The 20,581-nt window shown below is 43.2% G+C and overlaps 1 protein-coding gene across 5 annotated transcripts in view; it reads right to left on the bottom strand.

The window, feature by feature from the left end:
• Nucleotides 1-1,131: 1,131 nt before the first annotated feature.
• LOC141258712 (uncharacterized) overlaps nt 1,132-20,581 on the bottom strand; it is a 36,654-nt gene continuing 17,204 nt past the window's right edge. The window contains exons 4-7 of one of the 5 annotated variants that reach the window (XM_073673735.1): nt 16,991-17,182; nt 16,723-16,887; nt 5,218-5,341; nt 1,132-4,722 (exon numbers count right to left, since the gene is read on the bottom strand). In XM_073673735.1, the coding sequence (XP_073529836.1) occupies nt 1,904-4,722; nt 5,218-5,341; nt 16,723-16,887; nt 16,991-17,182 (3,300 nt within the window). In that variant the 3' untranslated portion in view covers nt 1,132-1,903. Of the gene's footprint in view, nt 4,723-5,217; nt 5,342-5,478; nt 5,522-5,589; nt 6,021-16,722; nt 16,888-16,990; nt 17,183-20,581 lie in introns of those variants that run through there. The other 4 variants (XM_073673734.1, XM_073673736.1, XM_073673737.1 and 1 more) reach the window with 4 other exon arrangements.

Here is a 20,581-nt window from a genome sequence, read left to right as displayed (position 1 = left end):
ATGGAAAGCAAAACCAGAGAGATGTGGAAGAGAACGGAAGACCACCATTCAAATGGATAGAAGCATAGCCAGAATGACAAAGGCTCAGCCAATGATCAGCTCCAGGATGATCACAGACAGTCTCCAGTTACCTGTGAGGACTGTGACAGTTAGAAGACGCCTGTGTGAAGCTAATCTCTTAGCAAGAAGTCCCCGCAAAGTCCCACTGTTAAAAAAAAGACGTACTGAAGTGGATACAATTTGCCAAAAAAAAACACATCAACTGGCTTAAAGAGAAATGGAGAAACATTTTGTGGACTGATGAAAGTAAAATTGTTCTTTTTGGGTCCAAGGGCCAGAGACAGTTCGCTAGACGACCCCCAAACTCTGCATTCAAGCCACAGTACACTGTGAAGACAGTGAAGCATGGTGGAAGCATCATGATATGGTAATGTTTCTCTTACTATGGTGCCGGACCTATTTACCGCATACCAGGGATCATGGACCAGTTTGCAGATATTAAAATACTTAAAGACGTCATGTTGCCTTACGCTGAAGAGGATATGCCCTTGAAATGGGTGTTTCAAGAAGACAACGACCCTAAACACACCAGTAAACAAGCAAAATCTTGGTTCTAGTACAACAAAATTGAGGTTATAGAGTGGCCAGCCCATTTCCCGGACCTTAATCCGATAGAATAGTTGTGGGGTGACATCAAAAATGCCGTTTTTGAGGCAAAGCCAACGATTGCCAAAAAATTGTAGGATGTAGTCAAAGCATCCTGGGCTGGAATAACAGGTGACAGGTGCCAGAAGTTGGTTGACTTAATGTGAAGCAGTTTTAAAAAAACTGTGGGTTTACAACTTAGGCCATGGCCCCACTATCAGTATTTGGTCAGTATTTTTTCTCAGGAGTGAGAGCCAAAACTAGGAGTGGGTGATAAATGCAGAATTGCACTTGTTTCTAGTCTACCTTTTCTCTGATTGTTCCTCACCTGGTTTTGGCTCCCACTCCTGAGAAAAAATACTGACCGAATACTGACCAAATACCGATAGTGGGGCCGTGGCTTAAATATTAGGCTAATGATTCACAGGAATGCTAAATCCTCAAAAAAAGAAGAGAGAGTACATATTAAGACAAATGCAGACACTGCTATTTTTTTTCGAACAGCCCAATGTTTATTTTTTGTTATTTTCTGTAAAATAGTTAAAAATTAATCTACATTTCTCTTGATGTTGTGAATTAGAAAACAGCGCGCAATGTTCCCAATGCTGGAAATAAAAACTAGTATAAAGATTTTGTGCTTCACTCATGTTTTTGAACACTACTGTATATGTCCTAAGTTGTGGATAGTGAAGCCGGCGTTGATTTGGAGCAGGGCTGTTGAGTCGGAGTCCATTTTGGTGGAGTCGGTATAAAATGGACCAACTCCAACTCTTAAAATATATAATAAATCGGGTACAGTAGTTCAATGCAGTTTGTGGGGAATATTTTTTTCATAAGAATTTGGGAAAGTTATGAAATGTCCTATAAATGTCTGTCCTATTCCTGATTTAAATTTATCACTTAAACATGAGCCATGTATGAGGGAGTCGGAGTCGTGGAGTTGGAGACATGGAAATTGAGGGGTCAGAGTTGGAGGTTTGGCTTATAGACTCCACAGCCCTGATTGGGAGCACAGCTATGTGACACAACCTCACATGAGGCCCGGGAGAGCGAGTGCTGACACCGCTGAAATGGCGCAGACACATGAGGTGACTATAAGAGTTATTATTTTAACTAGGGCTAACATTCAGATTGAGAAGGGGTTGTCCTAGTAGTGGACAACCCCTTTAATGTCTACACAACATTTTTGACTTTCAAAACAAAAAAAAGTATTTAGTCCTGGTAAAAAAATTGTAAATATTTGTAAAAATGTTTCATATTAAACAGTAAAACAGCTTCCCCCCAGTGTGCGACTTCTCTGATGACTATGGAGTTTGTCTTTGCTAATAAAGCATTTCCCACATTCGGAGCATGAATACGGCTTCTCCACTGTGTAACTTCTCTGATGTTTGACCGGAAATGATTCGTTTATAGAAACATTTTCCACACTCTGAACATGAACTTTCTTATGTCTGAGAAGACTTGATTCATATATAAAACAGAGCCCACATTCGCTACATGTAACCGGATTCTCTCCAGTGTGATCTCTTTGATGAGAACTTAGCAAAGCTTCAGTATGGAAACATTTCCCACATTCTGAACATGAATACGGCTTTTCTTCTGTGTGCATTTTCACATGAGTAATAAGATTTGGTTTACTCATGAAGAATTTTCCACATTCTGAACATGTATATGCATTTCCTGTGTGAATTCTCTCATGTGCAGTAAGACTTTGTTTAGATTTAAACACTTTATGACATTTTGAACACGAGTACGGCTTCTCTCCTGTGTGAAGTTTCTTATTTGCAACAATATTTGATTTTTCTTTAAAACATTTCCCATATTCTGAAAATGAATATGACTTCTCTCCTGTGTGAGTTTTCTCATGTGAAATAAGACTTGATTTACGTGTAAAACTTTTCTGACATACTGAACATGCAAATGGCTTCTCTCCTGTGTGAATTCTCTTATGTGTAGCAAGACCTGAATTTAAAGTAAAACATTTCCCACATTCTGAACATGAATACGGCTTCTCTCCTGTGTGAACACTCTTATGCTTATGAAGAGATGATTTATTCACAAAACATTTCCCACATTCTGAACAGGAATATGGCCTTACTCCTGCGTGAATCCTCTCATGTGAAATAAGACTTGATTTACATATAAAACTTTTCTGACATACTGAACATGGATACGGCTTCTCTCCTGTGTGAACTCTCACGTGTCTAACAAGATTTGATTTCATAATAAAACATTTCCCACAATCTGAACATGAATACGGCTTCTCTCCTGTGTGAACTCTCACATGTCTAACAAGATTTGATTTCAAAATAAAACATTTCCCACATTCTGAACATGAATACGGCTTTTCTCCGGTGTGACTCCTCTGATGTCTAACAAGATGTGATTTATCTATAAAACATTTTCCACATTCTAAACATGAAACTGGCCTTTCTCCTGTATGAATTTTCTGGTGTTTAATAAGAAGAGCTTTGACTGAAAAACATTTGCCACATTCTGAACATGAATACGGCTTCTCTCCTGTGTGAATTCTCTCATGTTTAACAAGATCTGATTTATCTAGAAAACATTTTCCACATTCTGAACATGAAAACGGCCTTTCTCCTGTATGAATTTTCTGGTGTTTAATAAGAACGTTTTTGAGTGAAAAACATTTTCCACATTCTGAACATGAATACAGCTTCTCTCCTGTGTGAATACTCTGATGTGTAACAAGATGTGATATGCTAGTAAAACATTTTCCACATTCTGAACATGAAAACTTTTTTCCTTTGTGAATTCTCTCATGTCTAACGAGCTCTGATTTAACTGTAAAACGTTTTCCACATTCTGAACACGAAAACGGCTTCTCCCCTGTGTGAATTCTATGATGTGTAATAAGATTAACTTTGAGTGAAAAACATTTCCCACATTCTGAACATGAATATGGCTTCTCTCCTGTGTGACTTCTCTGATGTCTAACCAGATCCGATTTACCTAGAAAACCTTTGCCACATTCTGAACATGAATACGGCTTCTCTCCTGTGTGAATTCTCTGATGTCTAACAAGATCCGATTTACCTATAAAACATTTGCCACATTCTGAACATGAATACGGTATCTCAATTTTGTGACATTTCTCATGTAAAACAAGATTTGATTTGTTTATAAAACGCTTCCCACATTCTGAACATGAATACGGCTTCTCTCCTGTGTGAATTCTCTTATGTGTAATAAGATTAACTTTGAGTGAAAAACATTTCCCACATTCTGAACATGAATACGGCTTCTCTCCTGTGTGAATTCTCTGATGTCTAATAAGATAATATTTGTCTGAAAAGCATTTCTTACATTCTGAACATGAATACGGCTTCTCTCTTGTGTGAATTCGCTCATGTTTAACAAGATATGATTTTACAGTGAAACATTTCCCACATTCTGAACATGAATACGGCTTCTCTTTATGAATTTTCTCATGCTTACCAAGATCTGATTTATCTATAAAACATTTCCCACATTCTGAACATGAATATGGCTTCTCTCCTGTGTGACTTCTCTGATGTCTAACCAGATCCGATTTACCTAGAAAACCTTTGCCACATTCTGAACATGAATACGGCTTCTCTCCTGTGTGAATTCTCTGATGTCTAACAAGATCTGATTTATCTATAAAACATTTTCCACATACTGAACATGAAAATGGCCTTTCTCCTATGTGAATCCTCTGATGTCTAATAAGAAGAACTTTGAGTGAAAAACATTTCCCACATTCTGAACAAGAATACGGCATCTCATTTTTGTGACTTTTCTCATGTAAAACAAGAAGTGATTTCTTTATAAAACGCTTCCCACATTCTGAACATGAATACGGCTTCTCTCCTGTATGTATTCTCAGATGTATAATAAGATGATATTTGTCTGAAAAGCATTTCTTACATTCTGAACATGAATACGGTTTCTCTCTTGTGTGACTTCTAACAAGATGTTCATTAAGGGTAAAAAGGTTTTCTCTTGAGGACGGACACAGGATATCTTCTTCTTTTACATTATATTCTAGTGATAACATGACATTTTCTCCAGGATGATCACTTGCATCTTCTGTTGGAAATGAAAACAGATTTAATTATTTTTTAAAATCAAAAATTTAAATGTAAAAGGCCCAGGTGGAGTGATCCAGGGTGGAGGATCTAGAAGAAATGTTATGGGATCCAATGCACATTCGGGGCAAATCCCCTGATGACCAGGGGAACAGAAGGTGCAGAATATGGGATCCTCCAATGGTTCTTGCTTCCCCAGTAACTGTGCATGTGAAGTTCTCATCAATCATCAGGGGTAACACAAAGGAGACCCCTGAACTTCTAAACCATGTCACAGAACAGACCTGCTCCTCTTCCATCATCATCATCAGTGCACATTCAGACACAAGCGAAATAATCTTACAACCAAATATCAATAATTATACTAACCGGTAATTACAGACACGTGTCTGCACGGCCTGAGACAGTGGTGAGGATGAACTACATCTGCCAGCGCCGACCACAGAAACGGCCACAACACCAACAAAAAAAAAAAATGACTGAGGTCTCCTCTTACCTGGTGATATCAGAGGCCGGGGCTCCTCCACCACAACGTCCTGATACTGATCCCAGTGTCCTCCTACATAATCCCACTCCTCCATGGAGAAATAGAGAGCGACGTCCTGACACCGGAGAGGAACCTGACAACCAACGAGAGCGACATCACCCAGAATCCTCCAGTGTATACTGTATAATCTCCCAGCAGTCTCCTCTCATCACCCAGAATCCTCCAGTGTATACTGTATAATCTACCAGCAGTCTCCTCTCCGCTCATCACCCAGAATCCTCCAGTGTACACTGTATAATCTCCCAACAGTCTCCTCTCCTCTCATCACTCAGAATCCTCCAGTGTATACTGTATAATCTCCCAGCAGTCTCCGCTCCTCACCCAGAATCCTCCAGTGTACACTGTATAATCTCCCAACAGTCTCCTCTCCTTTCATTACCCAGAATCCTCGATTGGGGGGTGTGGCCTGCAAGACAAGGTGGCAGCAGTTTAACTGCATAGCTCCAGCCAGCCAGGATTAAAACAAGCACAAAGCAGCACACAGCATTGTCCTACAGCCTATTACCTAACACCCGGTGGCGGCAGAACACCCAGGGCCCATGATGACCAGGGGAAGGTCCCAAAAAAGAGGATCCCCGGCGAGATTGGAGGCTTTCTTCCAGAGGGGACAAACAACAAGGACAGTGAGTAAGATGGCACCTCCTTCTCCTGCAGCTTCTTCACACTCCTCAGGGGGAGGGGAAGCAGAGAATGTGAAACACAGCAGCAGGGACAATGAGCCCACAGCACCAATGACAAGGGCAGATATGCAAGAATTTCTGGCTGCAATTCGCTCCTCCATGAGGGAAGATATGCAGGCAATGTTGCAGGAGATAAAAAGGGAGATTACTTCCATTGGGGATCGCACTTCCCACATTGAAAACAAGATGGAAGAATATGATAGAACGATCAATGCCTTGGTAGATGAAAATGAGGCACTCAGGGAAGAGATGTCTCGGGTCCCTGATAAAGTTTATGACTTAGAAGATAGATCCAGACGTAACAATGTAAGGCTTAGGGGAATCCCTGAAGAAGTGCAAGATAAGGATCTCTCTGAGTTCATGCGATGCTTCTTGGTGGCTGTATTACCTGAGGTTGCCCCTAATGAATTACTGGTGGACAGGATTCATAGAACACCGAAACCCAGACACGTAGACCCTACCCTGCCTAGAGATACCTTGGCACGTATTCATTTCTTCACTACGAAGGACATGTTCCTATACCAACTAAGGAAAACCCCCAGGCTGCCTGAGGAATTTCAAAATCTGCAGGTCTTTCCAGACCTTTCTGCGGCTACCCTGGCAAAGAGAAGAGAATTTGCCCATGTGTGCAGGGCATTGAGAGAGGCCGGCATACGGTATAGATGGGGATTCAACCCAGTAAAACTACTAATACTCCGTGACAGTGGTGTGGTAGCGTGTTTTACCCCTAAACAAGCGGAAGAGAAACTGGCATCCTGGAAGATTGCCTATGCTCCTAGACAACCGGCTAAAGGCAAGAAAATTGCGCAGGAATGGGTATTGACCTGAAAGAGAGGCGAGGACGCTATCCTGGCTGAGATGGAGCTGTTAGAGGATTGCTGACCTTTTTTTTCCCTTTGTTCTTTTCTGAACTCTGAGCGCCTTTAGGCTTATTGACTGACGGTTCTCTGTTGTTCGGCGGAAGCCGTCTGGTTGGTGATCCTCTGGACTGTGAGAAATCTTGCTGAGTGACAGAGAGATTTGAAAATCTCACGGGACCCCGTGGTCAGACTTATGTCTGAAGAATTTACTTTTTTGACTGAAGTTTTCTCTGTTTTTTTCTGCAGACTTTTTTCCGCTGTGTTTTTTCTTTCTTTTTACTGTTTGTTATCTGTTTTTTTTTTTTTTTCCAATTTAACTTGAGGTATATTTCCTCTATTGACGTAACTGCTGATTGTTCTAAGGACATATGTGCCTTTTTCAGTGAATGCCTCATGAGGGGTGGTGGGGGAGGGGAGAGAGAAAAATTGGATTTTTGTATGCGGCTCATAACAATTTCCTCCTTTATGTGTAATTAGGAGTATACAATTTCTCTCGTTGAATGTGAAAGGGTTAAATTCACCTGCTAAACGCTCTATGTTGTAGAGGGAGGTGAGGAAATCGAAGGCAGACATTGTATGTCTGCAGGAGACGCATTTATTGGCAGCTGATAATCATAGATTGCATCAGGCACAATTCCCCCATATATTCTTTGCAAATGCCCAGACTAAGACAGCAGGAATCTGTATTATGATAAAAAATTCGGTGGCCTTACAGAACATTCAGATGTGTGCAGACCCCATGGGTAGATACTTGGTGTTGGTGTGTACATCGAATGGGACCCCTCATACGATTTCAGCACTATATGCCCCAAATTCTGCCCAGTTCCCATTTGTGCTAAAAGTCCTCTCTACCATTTCAACACTTAAACAAGGGGAGGTTATTGTATGCGGGGATTTTAACATGCCAATGGATGGTACTTTAGACTGCTCATCTAGATCGGGTCGCCCTCGGAGAGAATTGGGCAAGTTGGTCCATGAATTTGGTCTGCACGATTTTTGGAGATACTCTCAGGCCAGTGAAAGGGACTATACTTTTCATTCTCTCTGCCATGGGTCATATAGTAGGATTGACTCATTCCTAGTAGACAATAGAGCTCTCAATAGATGTATATCTGCGGAGGTTGGAACGATTACGTGGTCTGACCACGCACCGATCTACCTACGTGTACATCTCGCGCACCAATTCAACCCAACACCGCACTGGCGACTAAACACCTATTATTGAATGACTCTATAATGACAAAAGCAACAGCAGAATTGACATCTTATTTTGAATTAAACGACAATGGCACAGTTTCCGACGAGACTTTATGGACAGCGCACAAAGCGGTGATACGGGAAGTCTTCTTACAACAAGCGTCACAATTGAAAAGAAAGAGGGAGCAACACAGGACTGACCTCCTGACTGAGTCGAAAAAGCTAGAAATATTAAATAAAACCTCCCCCTCCCCGGCTACCACTGAGACCATATATCAGCTCAGATTTAAACTGCGCTCTGATCTGCTGGCAGTATATGAATATGACCTCCGCAAGTTCCAACTTAGTCACTACGCCATGGGAGATAGGCCGGGAGCCGTTTTGGCCAGGCGGGTCAAGAAAAGGGCTGCTAAATCCAGAATAGATCATCTACGGGACTCGAAAGGTTTGATAGCCAGAAGTCCGAAGGACATAGCTGCAGTCTTTGCTGCATACTATAAATCTTTATATAACTTAAAAGATGATGTTGATACCCCACAGCCACAACAGTCAGATATTGATCAATATTTGAGTGATTTGAAGCTCCCGAAGGTTTCCCGGGAACAGTTACAATTACTGAATGCCCCCTTCACAGAAGTAGAACTGAAAGATGTTATTGATTCATCCAAATGTCATAAGACCCCTGGCCCAGACGGCATAGCTAACGAGTACTATCGTGGTTTCCAAAAAATTCTTACCCCATACCTTATCAGGTTATACAATAAAGGCAAGAAAATTACGCAGGAATGGGTATCGACCTGAAAGAGAGGCGAGGACGCTATCCTGGCTGAGATGGAGCTGTTAGAGGATTGCTGACCTTTTTTTCCCTTTGTTCTTTTCTGAACTCTGAGCGCCTTTAGGCTTAATGACTGACGGTTCTCTGTTGTTCGGCGGAAGCCGTCTGGTTGGTGATCCTCTGGACTGTGAGAAATCTTGCGGAGTGACAGCGAGATTTGAAAATCTCACGGGACCCCGTGGTCAGACTTATGTCTGAAGAATTTACTTTTTTGACTGAAGTTTTCTCTGTTTTTTTCTGCAGACTTTTTTCCGCTGTGTTTTTTCTTTCTTTTTACTGTTTGTTACCTGTTTTTTTTTTTTTCCAATTAACTTGAGGTATATTTCCTCTATTGACGTAACTGCTGATCGTTCTAAGGACATATGTGCCTTTTTCAGTGAATGGCTCATGAGGGGTGGTGTGGGGGGGTGGGGGTGGGGGAGGGGAGAGAGAAAAATTGGATTTTTGTATGCGGCTCATAACAATTTCCTCCTTTATGTGTAATTAGGAGTACACAATTTCTCTCGTTGAATGTGAAAGGGTTAAATTCACCTGCTAAACGCTCTATGTTGTGGAGGGAGGTGAGGAAATCGAAGGCAGACATTGTGTGTCTGCAGGAGACGCATTTATTGGCAGCTGATAATCATAGATTGCATCAGGCACAATTCCCCCATATATTCTTTGCAAATGCCCAGACTAAGACAGCAGGAATCTGTATTATGATAAAAAATTCGGTGGCCTTACAGAACATTCAGATGTGTGCAGACCCCATGGGTAGATACTTGGTGTTGGTGTGTACATTGAATGGGACCCCTCATACGATTTCAGCACTATATGCCCCAAATTCTGCCCAGTTCCCATTTGTGCGAAAAGTCCTCTCTACCATTTCAACTCTTAAACAAGGGGAGGTTATTGTATGCGGGGATTTTAACATGCCAATGGATGGTACTTTAGACTGCTCATCTAGATCGGGTCGCCCTCGGAGAGAATTGGGCAAGTTGGTCCATGAATTTGGTCTGCACGATTTTTGGAGATACTCTCAGGCCAGTGAAAGGGACTATACTTTTCATTCTCTCTGCCATGGGTCATATAGTAGGATTGACTTATTCCTAGTAGACAATAGAGCTCTCAATAGATGTATATCTGCGGAGGTTGGAACGATTACGTGGTCTGACCACGCACCGATCTACCTACGTGTACATCTTGCGCACCAATTCAACCCAACACCGCACTGGCGACTAAACACCTCACTATTATTGAATGACTCTATAATGACAAAAGCAACAGCAGAATTGACATCTTATTTTGAATTAAATGACAATGGCACAGTTTCCGACGAGACTTTATGGACAGCGCACAAAGCGGTGATACGGGGAGTCTTCTTACAACAAGCGTCACAATTGAAAAGAAAGAGGGAGCAACACAGGACTGACCTCCTGACTGAGTCGAAAAAGCTAGAAATATTAAATAAAACCTCCCCCTCCCTGGCTACCACTGAGACCATATATCAGCTCAGATTTAAACTGCGCTCTGATCTGCTGGCAGTATATGAATATGACCTCCGCAAGTTCCAACTTAGTCACTACGCCATGGGAGATAGGCCGGGAGCCGTTTTGGCCAGGCGGGTCAAGAAAAGGGCTGCTAAATCCAGGATAGATCATCTACGGGACTCGAAAGGGTTGATAGCCAGAAGTCCGAAGGACATAGCTGCAGTCTTTGCTGCATACTATAAATCTTTATATAACTTAAAAGATGATGTTGATACCCCACAGCCACAACAGTCAGATATTGATCAATATTTGAGTGATTTGAAGCTCCCGAAGGTTTCCCGGGAACAGTTACAATTATTGAATGCCCCCTTCACAGAAGTAGAACTGAAAGATGTTATTGATTCATCCAAATGTCATAAGACCCCTGGCCCAGACGGCATAGCTAACGAGTACTATCGTGGTTTCCAAAAAATTCTTACCCCATACCTTATCAGGTTATACAATACCTGGAGAGACTCGAGAAAGGTAGCAGTACCTAATTTGGAGGCTACGATCGTCACATTGCCTAAGCCTGGAAAGACTCCTGATTCTCCAGGTAATTTTAGACCAATAGCACTTTTGAATAGCAATGTAAAGATCTTTACCAAGCTCTTGGCTGTTAGACTAAATCGTGCCGTTCCTTCCCTGATATTCTCGGATCAAGTAGGTTTTGTAGCTGGTAGGGAAGCTAAAGATGGTACGAGGAGGATGTTGGATCGGATCAGAGTGGCAGAGTTGAGCGGCCTCCCCAGTGCACTCCTGTCACTAGATGCTGAGAAAGCGTTTGATAGGGTGCACTGGGGATACCTTAAAAGTGTTTTGCTTAAATTTGGACTAAAAGGACCTATTCTGTCTGCGATTAATGCATTGTACTCCACTCCTTCCGCTAAGATTTTGATGTCTGGTTTTCTCTCTGAATCCTTCCCCATAACAAACGGGACACGGCAGGGCTGCCCCTTATCTCCAGTCATATTTGCTTTATGTATGGAGCCCTTGGCTGAAAAGATTAGAAATAACTCAGATTTCGAGCATCTCGGTGGGGGGGGGGTCCTCCCACAAAATCGGTCTATATGCAGACGATGTGGTTATCCCGTGCACTGATCTGGACAGGTCCTTCTCTGCCATTATGTCCGATCTCAAAACGTTTACAAACATCTCGTATTATAAACTACCTAAGGATAAAAGAGCTATGGGTTATTTTCTCCACTCTAAGACGGTTGTCCTGCCGATTCTTGTTCCGTTGTCACTTAGGCAAAGACTGGAAGGGGCATGCCCTTTTCAGTGGGCGCAGGAAGGAATGACGTATTTGGGTATCACCTTAACCCTTTCAAAACAATTGGTGGAAGTAAATTTTACTAGACTGATAAATACGGTGCGGGAGGAGCTGGCGGTATTACAAAACGTTGTTGCATCGTGGATAGCCAGGATAAATATTTTTAAAATGAAGGTCCTTCCAAAAATTTTATACTATTTTAGGTGTATCCCAATTAAAATCCCTTCTAAAATCATAAATACTCTTCAAAGACTGGCTAATAATTATGTTTGGGACAATAGGAGACCAAGGGTGTCTAGTAGACTTCTGTATTATCCATATGACATGGGAGGGATGGGCATGCCCAATCTCATAGCCTACTATAGAGCGGCTGTCTTGACGGGAATCAGGGACTGGTGGAACATGGACAGCGGCCACAAATGGTTGCAAATAGAGTCCTTACTTGCCCAAAACCATTCTACTAGATTGATATTGGAGACAGAAGTAGTTAAGCGAAGCACTATGGTTGCCGTGTTACCAACATCGGAGGCTACTATGCAATGTTGGAGGAATTTGGCATCCAAACTGCTGTTACTCCCCAGGACTAAGATCTCTTTAAGAGCTCTAGAATATCATATTCCATATATTAATCTTCAACGTTGGGTGACAGCTGGAGTTCAATCGCTAGCAGACCTGTTGGAGGACAATGTAATAATTCCTTTTGATAAACTAGTTATGAGATTCCCGGACCTACGGCCCTTGTTTTACCAGTATTTGCAAATAAGGCATTTACTCCACTCTACACAGACATCCCCCTTTTTTATTCTACCTAAGGATAAAAGATCTATGGGTTACTTTCTCCACTCTAAGACCGGTTCTAAGGGGGTTTCTATACTTTATAGGGCTCTAAACGACCCAGATCTGGACGATAAATTGACGTATTTGACTAGTTGGGAACGGGATCTAAGAATTTCGACGAACCCTCAGGACTGGCGGGATGGTTTGGATGAGGTCCAGCGAGTTTCGTCGTGTTTAAACCACCTAGAGCAGCTTAAAAAGACGCACATGAGATGGTACTACTACGGGGCACAGATGGTACACTTCGGGTCTGAAACATCATCTTTATGTTGGAGAGGATGCAATGGGGAAGACTCGTTGGGCCACATGTGGTGGTTTTGTCCAAAACTTCAATCACTATGATGGGCATTGGATAGTTTGATATGGGATGTGCTGGGGACTCACCTAGAGATAACACCTAGTATGGGAATACTTCGTATTGGATTAATGGATGTCCCCTGGGAAATTAGAGGAATTTTGTCACATATTCTGATCGCAGTTAGATCAGCTATCGCGGCTAAACGGAAAGGAGTAGGCATCCCTACGGTGGGGGAGATAGTGACCAGACTAAACACGAACTGTCAATATGAAAGGGCTCTGGCACACACACTCAAGGCAAAGAAGAAAACTGATAAAATATGGGAACCTTGGTTAAACAGCCCATTGTCTATACATGGGGAACGTTGAGGAAGCGGGATATTTTGTGTGCCGTTCTGAGTTTGGGTGACGCGAGGGACGATCCTGGGCCCCTCTCCCTACCTTGCACCTCCGATCTTGCAATAGTGTAAATATGAGCCACGCGACATTCACAGCACTAACGGATATAAATTATTTCTCACAACTATCTAATATATGGTGAAATTAATGTAATTAATCCATTCTTTTTTCTTTTGTTTTCTTTTATGTACAGTACAGACCAAAAAAAGTGTGAAACAACTGAAAATATGTCTTATATTCTAGGTTCTTCAAAGTAGCCACCTTTTGCTTTGATGACTGCTTTGCACACTCTTGGCATTCTCTTGATGAGCTTCAAGAGGTAGTCACCGGAAATGGTTTTCACTTCACAGGTGTGCCCCGTCAGGTTTAATAAGTGGGATTTCTTGCCTTATAAATGGGGTTGGGACCATCAGTTGTGTTGTGCAGAAGTCAGGTGGATACACAGCTGATAGTCCTACTGAATAGACTGTTAGAATTTGTATTATGGCAAGAAAAAAGCAGCTAAGTAAAGAAAAACGAGTGGCCATCATTACTAAGAAATGAAGGTCAGTCAGTCTGAAAAATTGGGAAAACTTTGAATGTGTCCCCAAGTGCAGTTGCAAAAACCATCAAGCACTACAAAGAAGCTGGCTCACATGAGGACCGCCCCAGGAAAGGAAGACCAAGAGTCACCTCTGCTTCTGAGGATAAGTTTATCCGAGTCGCCAGCCTCAGAAATCGCAGGTTAACAGCAGCTTAGATTAGAGACCAGGTCAATGCCACACAGAGTTCTAGCAGCAGACACATCTCTACAACAACTGGTAAAATAGCTGCTAGGAAACCACTGCTAAGGACAGGCAACAAGCAGAAGAGACTTGTTTGGGCTAAAGAACACAAGGAATGGACATTAGACCGGTGGAAATCTGTGCTTTGGTCTGATGAGTCCAAATTTGAGATCTTTGGTTCCAACCACCGTGTCTTTGTGCGACGCAGAAAAGGTGAACGGATGGACTCTACGTGCCTGGTTCCCACCGTGAAGCATGGAGGAGGAGGTATGATGGTGTGGGGGGGCTTTGCTGGTGACACTGTTGGGGATTTATTCAAAATTGAAGGCATACTGGACCAGCATGGCTACCACAGTATCTTGCAGCGCCATGCTATTCAATCCGGTTTGCGTTTAGTTGGACCATAATTTCTTTTTCAACAGGACAATTACCCCAAACACACCTCCAGGCTGTGTAAGGGCTATTCGACCAAGAAGGAGAGTGATGGGGTGCTACGCCAGATGACCTGGCCTCCACAGTCACCAGACCTGAACCCAATCGAGATGGTTTGGGGTGAGCTGGACCGCAGAGTGAAGGCAAAAGGGCCAACAAGTGCTAAGCATCTCTGGGAACTCCTTCAAGATTGTTGGAAGACCATTTCCGGTGACTACCTCTTGAAGCTCATCAAGAGAATGCCAGGAGTGTGCAAAGCAGTCATCAAAGCAAAAGGTGGCTACTGTGAAGAACCTAGAATATAAGACATATTTTCAGTCGTTTCACACTTTCTTGTTAAGTATATAATTCCACATGTGGTAATTCATAGTTTCGATGCCTTCAGTGTGAATGTACAATTTTCATAGTCATGAAAATACAGAAAAATCTTTAAATGAGAAGGTGTGTCCAAACTTTTGGTCTGTACTGTATATGTATTTTCCTTTTATTTTATTTTTATACTGTTCATTTTGTACATTTTGTAAGCCCAGAGGTTGGGGCACAGTTTTGGGCATCTGTTGGCCCTATAGATTGTATGTTCTGATTTATGTGCAAAATTCAATAAACACATTGTTTAAAAAAAAATTTACCCAGAATCCTCCTACTGTATAATCTCCCAGCAGTCTCCTCTCCGCTCATCACACAGAATCCTCCAGTGTATACTGTATAATCTCCCAGCAGTCTCCTCTCATCACCCAGAATCCTCCAGTGTATACTGTATAATCTCCCAGCAGTCTCCTCTCAGCTCATCACCCAGAATCCTCCAGTGTATACTGTATAATCTCCCAGCAGTCTCCGCTCATCACCCAGAATCCTCCAGTGTATACTGTATAATCTCCCAGAAGTCTCCTCTCATCACCCAGAATCCTCCAGTGTATACTGTATAATCTCCCAGCAGTCTCCTCTCCGCTCATCACACAGAATCCTCCAGTGTATACTGTATAATCTCCCAGAAGTCTCCTCTCATCACCCAGAATCCTCCAGTGTATACTGTATAATCTCCCAGCAGTCTCCTCTCAGCTCATCACCCAGAATCCTCCAGTGTATACTGTATAATCTCCCAGCAGTCTCCTCTCATCACCCAGAATCCTCCAGTGTATACTGTATAACCTCCCAGCAGTCTCCTCTCCGCTCATCACCCAGAATCCTCCAGTGTATACGTCATAATCTCCCAGCAGTCTCCTCTCATCACCCAGAATCCTCCAGTGTATACTGTATAATCTCCCAGCAGTCTCCTCTCATCACCCAGAATCCTCCTGTGTATACTGTATAATCTCCCAGCAGTCTCCTCTCATCACCCAGAATCCTCCAGTGTATACTGTATAATCTCCCAGCAGTCTCCTCTTATCACCCAGAATTCTCCAGTGTATGCTGTATAACCTCCCAGCAGTCTCCTCTCATCACCCAGAATCCTCCAGTGTATACTGTATAATCTCCCAGCAGTCTCCTCTCATCACCCAGAATCCTCCAGTGTATACTGTATAATCTCCCAGCAGTCTCCTCTCATCACCCAGAATCCTCCAGTGAATACTGTATAACCTACCAGCAGTCTCCTCTCCGCTCATCACCCAGAATCCTCTAGTGTATACTGCATAATCTCCCAGCAGTCTCCTCTCATCACCCAGAATCCTCCAGTGTATACTGTATAATCTCCCAGCAGTCTCCCCTCATCACCCAGAATCCTCCAGTGTATACTGTATAATCTCCCAGCAGTCTCCGCTCATCACCCAGAATCCTCCAGTGTATACTGTATAATCTCCCAGCAGTCTCCTCTCCCCTCATCACCCAGAATCCTCCAGTGAATACTGTATAACCTCCCAGCAGTCTCCCCTCATCACCCAGAATCCTCCAGTGTATACTGTATAATCTCCCAGCAGTCTCCTCTCCTCTCATCACCCAGAATCCTCCAGTGAATACTGTATAACCTCCCAGCAGTCTCCCCTCATCACCCAGAATCCTCCAGTGTATACTGTATATTCTCCCAGCAGTCACCTCTCATCACCCAGAATCCTCCAGTGTATACTGTATAATCTCCCAGAAGTCTCCTCTCCTCTCATCACCCAGAATCCTCCAGTGTATACTGCATAATCTCCCAGCAGTCTCCTCTCATCACCCAGAATCCTCCAGTGTATAATCTCCCAGCAGTCTCCTCTCATCACCCAGAATCCTCCAGTGTATAATCTCCCAGCAGTCTCCTCTCATCACCCAGAATCCTCCAGTGTATAATCTCCCAGCAGTCTCCGCTCATCACCCAGAATCCTCCAGTGTATAATCTCCCAGCAGTCTCCTCTCATCACCCAGAATCCTCCAGTGTATAATCTCCCAGCAGTCACCTCTCCGGTCAGCAGCTCAGTGATCTTGGTGGTGAGTTCTAGGATCTTCTTCTCCGGTGTCGGGGAGTGCGGGGCTTCTGTGATGGGGCTCTGGATCTGGCTCCGTCCTCCGGACACACAGGGGATCACACGGTCACCGGACGTCTTCTTCACCACTGTGTGCTCCTGTGTACAGGGAGAGACGCTGATCACCACATAGATTCTACTCATCTTCCATCTTTCCTGTTATAGTAATAGAGATAAGAGTGATCTCATGTCAGACTCTCACCTTTCCCTGTAACAAGTCGATGATCTCCAGGGCGAGGAGTAATATTCCTGCAGTCATGTTGCTTTTGTCCTGGTTGATCCTCGGGGGGTCAGTTTTCATCCTGACGTCCTGGTACTGATCCTTCTGTCCTTCCATGTACTCCCACTCTTCCATGGAGAAATAGACAGCGGCATCCTGACACCTGACAGGAACCTGACACACATACAGTTACGCCCAGAAATCTTTACCCAGTGACACATCTACGTGATTTCAGCTCTGCAGGCTGATATTCTACTATTTTGGATGTAAAATGAAACAACTGAGATGTAATTGAAGTGAAGAATTTCAGGTTTAATTAAAGGGATTTGTCAGGGAGATATTAATGTCAGGGAGATATTAAGAAAATATTAACCATTTCTCCCAAGCCCCTCTTCAACCCTCCCTTATCCACTTTTGTCAGTACAAGAGCTGTCTCCATGTAAATCTCAGCACAAACGCTGGCAGCCAAGAGGTGTTACCAAAACCAATTAAAATGCGAGCAGCTTTCTCCCTGGCAGATGGAGGGGGTGATTAGACGCAAGCTTGCGATAATTTAAGTGTAACTGTTGAAGCTAGCTTCCCGAGCTTCAAAAGGAAATCTATGGTCAGGCCGGCACCGATACGGAATATGGAATATTGTAAGTTCCATAATTCCAATAATAATAGGACCTATATTTTTAGTGGCAGGGACAGCCAAGGAGCGATATGCATATTTTCTCATTGCTGTAAGCCAAAACGGAGCTGTGGTGGAAAAGTAGCAAAATAGCAGACTGCAACTATATCATATGTGGTCTCTAAATGAAGGTAAAATCATAGTAGAAAATATGGTACCACTTTCGGGCTTCTGGGATCAACCAGCATTAAGTTATCCCAAAAACTAGATTTTTAATACAAACAAGAAGGGTGGAGCCCGAGCCCACATGATGCCATCACAGGGGTGTGTGGGCCGATCTTCTCCTTCGGCATAAGAAAGCCGAAGGAAGATTGATCAATGTTCTTTGTCCGGGAGTATATGTTTATCATAGCGAAGGACCCTGATGCGATAACAGTTTAAGCGGAGAGTCTCCCCTCCACCTATATTGAATCGTCTCAGCGATAGTATAGTAAGTTTTCTGCTTTAATCCTTATTAAACTGTAGGTAACTGCTTATGTATTTTAAGGTCTCCTTTGTAACATCCTTGTATATATTTTTCATAACACTGCCTCCCTTTTGGATTAAATATAACATTTAATAGCTCCGTTTCTTTTGTTCTGTAATCGTTCCCTCCCCCGAAGCCATACGCTACCAGAAAGCAGGCGTCCGCCAAGGCCTGTATTGTATTTCAATTCTGGACTGTGGAGGCAGCGAATAATATTAATAATCGGGCTATCGTGAAGTTTACAGTGACTGTACACGTATTCCATGCATTGCAATCAGGGCTGTGGAGTCGGTAAGCCAAACCTCCAACTTCTCAATTTCCATGACTCCGACTCCCTCATACGTGGCTCATGTTTAAGTGATTAATTTACGGTAGCACAGATTCGTCTCAGCTAAAAGTCTAGACCATTAGATCCAGAAAAGGACAGACATTTATAGGACACTTCATAACTTTCCCAAATTCTTATGAAAAAATATTCCCCACAAACTGCATTGAACTACTGTACCCAATTTATTATATATTTTAGGAGTCGGTCCGTTTTATATCGACTCCAACTCCGACTACACCAAAATGGACACCGACTCCGAAGCCCTGGTTGGAATCCAGAAGTGTGACGCCATATGATCAATGGTCGCTTGCCGATACCTACGTAGGGAGTAGTGGGGACCGTGTGCTTGCGGATACCTGACGAAATCCTGACAGAGTGACGGCACGGTGAGATATTGTGTGATCTCCCCGGTGTCGTCCCTGTGGGAATACCGTGACAGGATTCAACAGAAATCTCCTGTGAAATGTTTAGTAATTGCAGCCATTTTTCTACAAAGCATCATTTCAAGGGCTCAGATTAATTGGACAAATTCAAATTTCAAATAAATAAAATGTTCATGTTTAATCCTTTGTAGAGAATCCTTTGCAGCAATGACGGCCTGTAGTCTGGAGGCCATGGACGTCACCATCGCTGGTCTCCTCTGGTGTGAGGCTTTGCAGCAATGATGGCCTGAAGTCTGGAGGCCATGTCCATCACCATCGCTGGTCTCCGCCGGTGTGAGGCTTTGCAGCAATAACGGCCTGAAGTCTGGAGGCCATGGCCATCACCATCGCTGGTCTCCTCCGGTGTGAGGCTTTGCAGCAATGACGGCCTGAAGTCTGGAGGCCATGTCCATCACCATCGCTGGTCTCCTCCGGTGTGAGGCTTTGCAGCAATGATGGCCTGAACTCTGGAGGCCATGTCCATCACCATCGCTGGTCTCCTCCGGTGTGAGGCTTTGCCGTCTTTACTGCAATGACTTCAGTTGTCGCTTTTTTGTGGCTCTTTCTGCCTTAGGTTTTGTCTTCAGCCTGTGAAACGCAGCTCGATGTGGCTGAGATCTGGTGATTGACTCGACCATTGCAGAATATTCCACTTCTTGGCTTTCGCAGGATGTTTTGGGTCACTGTACATTTGTCCTGTGAAACATAATCCAATCAACCTTGCTGCATTTGGTTGGATCTGAGTAGAAAGTATCACCCTGTACACACAGGATTCATCCGGCTGCTTCTGTCTTCAGTCACATCATCAATAACCACTAGTTACCTGCAGCCATTGGAATCCATGCATGCCCGCGCCATCACACCGCCTCCACCATGTGTTACAGAGGATGTGCTGTGCAGAGGATTAGGAGCCGCTGCAAGCCTTCTCCAGACTTTCTTATTCCCATCATTCTGGTACAGGCTGATCTTCGTTTTCTCTGCCTCAATAATGGTTTTCCAGAACTGGGCAGCTTCTTTAAATGTTTTTTTGTCAAAGTCTAATCCGGCCTATTTTCGGGCAGATTAATGGTTTTCATGTTGTGATTAAACCTCTTTATTTGCCATCATGAAGTCTCTTTATGGTAGACTTAGATACTGAATCATCATCTTCCTGGAGACGGTTCTTCACTTGGTTGGATGTTGTGAAGGGGTTTTTCTTCACCATGGGAAGGATTTTCACATCATTCATCATTGTTGTCTCCCGTGGACATCCAGGCCTTTCAGAGTTTCTGAGCTCACAGGGTATACAAACTGTTGATTTGGCCACTCCTAACATTTCTGCTCTCTCTCTTTTGGATTTCTTCTTTTTTATTCAGCCTAATGATGGTCTCTTTCTTTTCCACTGAGAGCTCCTTCGACCGCATGTTGTGGGTTCACAGCAATAACTTCCAAATGCAAATGCTGCACCTGGAATCAGCTCAGACCTTTTACCTACTTAATAGGTAATGGATTAAAGAGAGAAAAGCCCATGCAACCCATTACAAAGTTTCTGAGATAATTGTCCAATTACTTTTGGTTCCTTGAAAAAGAGGGAACTACATATTAAAGAGCTGTAATACTAAACCCTTCCTCCAATTAGGATGTGAATCCCCTCAAATTAAATCTAAGAGTCGGCAGTGTAAGCACAGCTTGATTATATAACTGT

The sequence above is a fragment of the Phyllobates terribilis genome, unplaced genomic scaffold, assembly GCF_046119375.1.
Source record: "Phyllobates terribilis strain yellow unplaced genomic scaffold, ASM4611937v1 Scaffold_3__8_contigs__length_932513732, whole genome shotgun sequence".
NCBI lineage: Eukaryota > Metazoa > Chordata > Amphibia > Anura > Dendrobatidae > Phyllobates > Phyllobates terribilis.
Note: the sequence above shows the minus strand (reverse complement) of the source record. Positions and strands in the feature narration are given on the sequence as shown.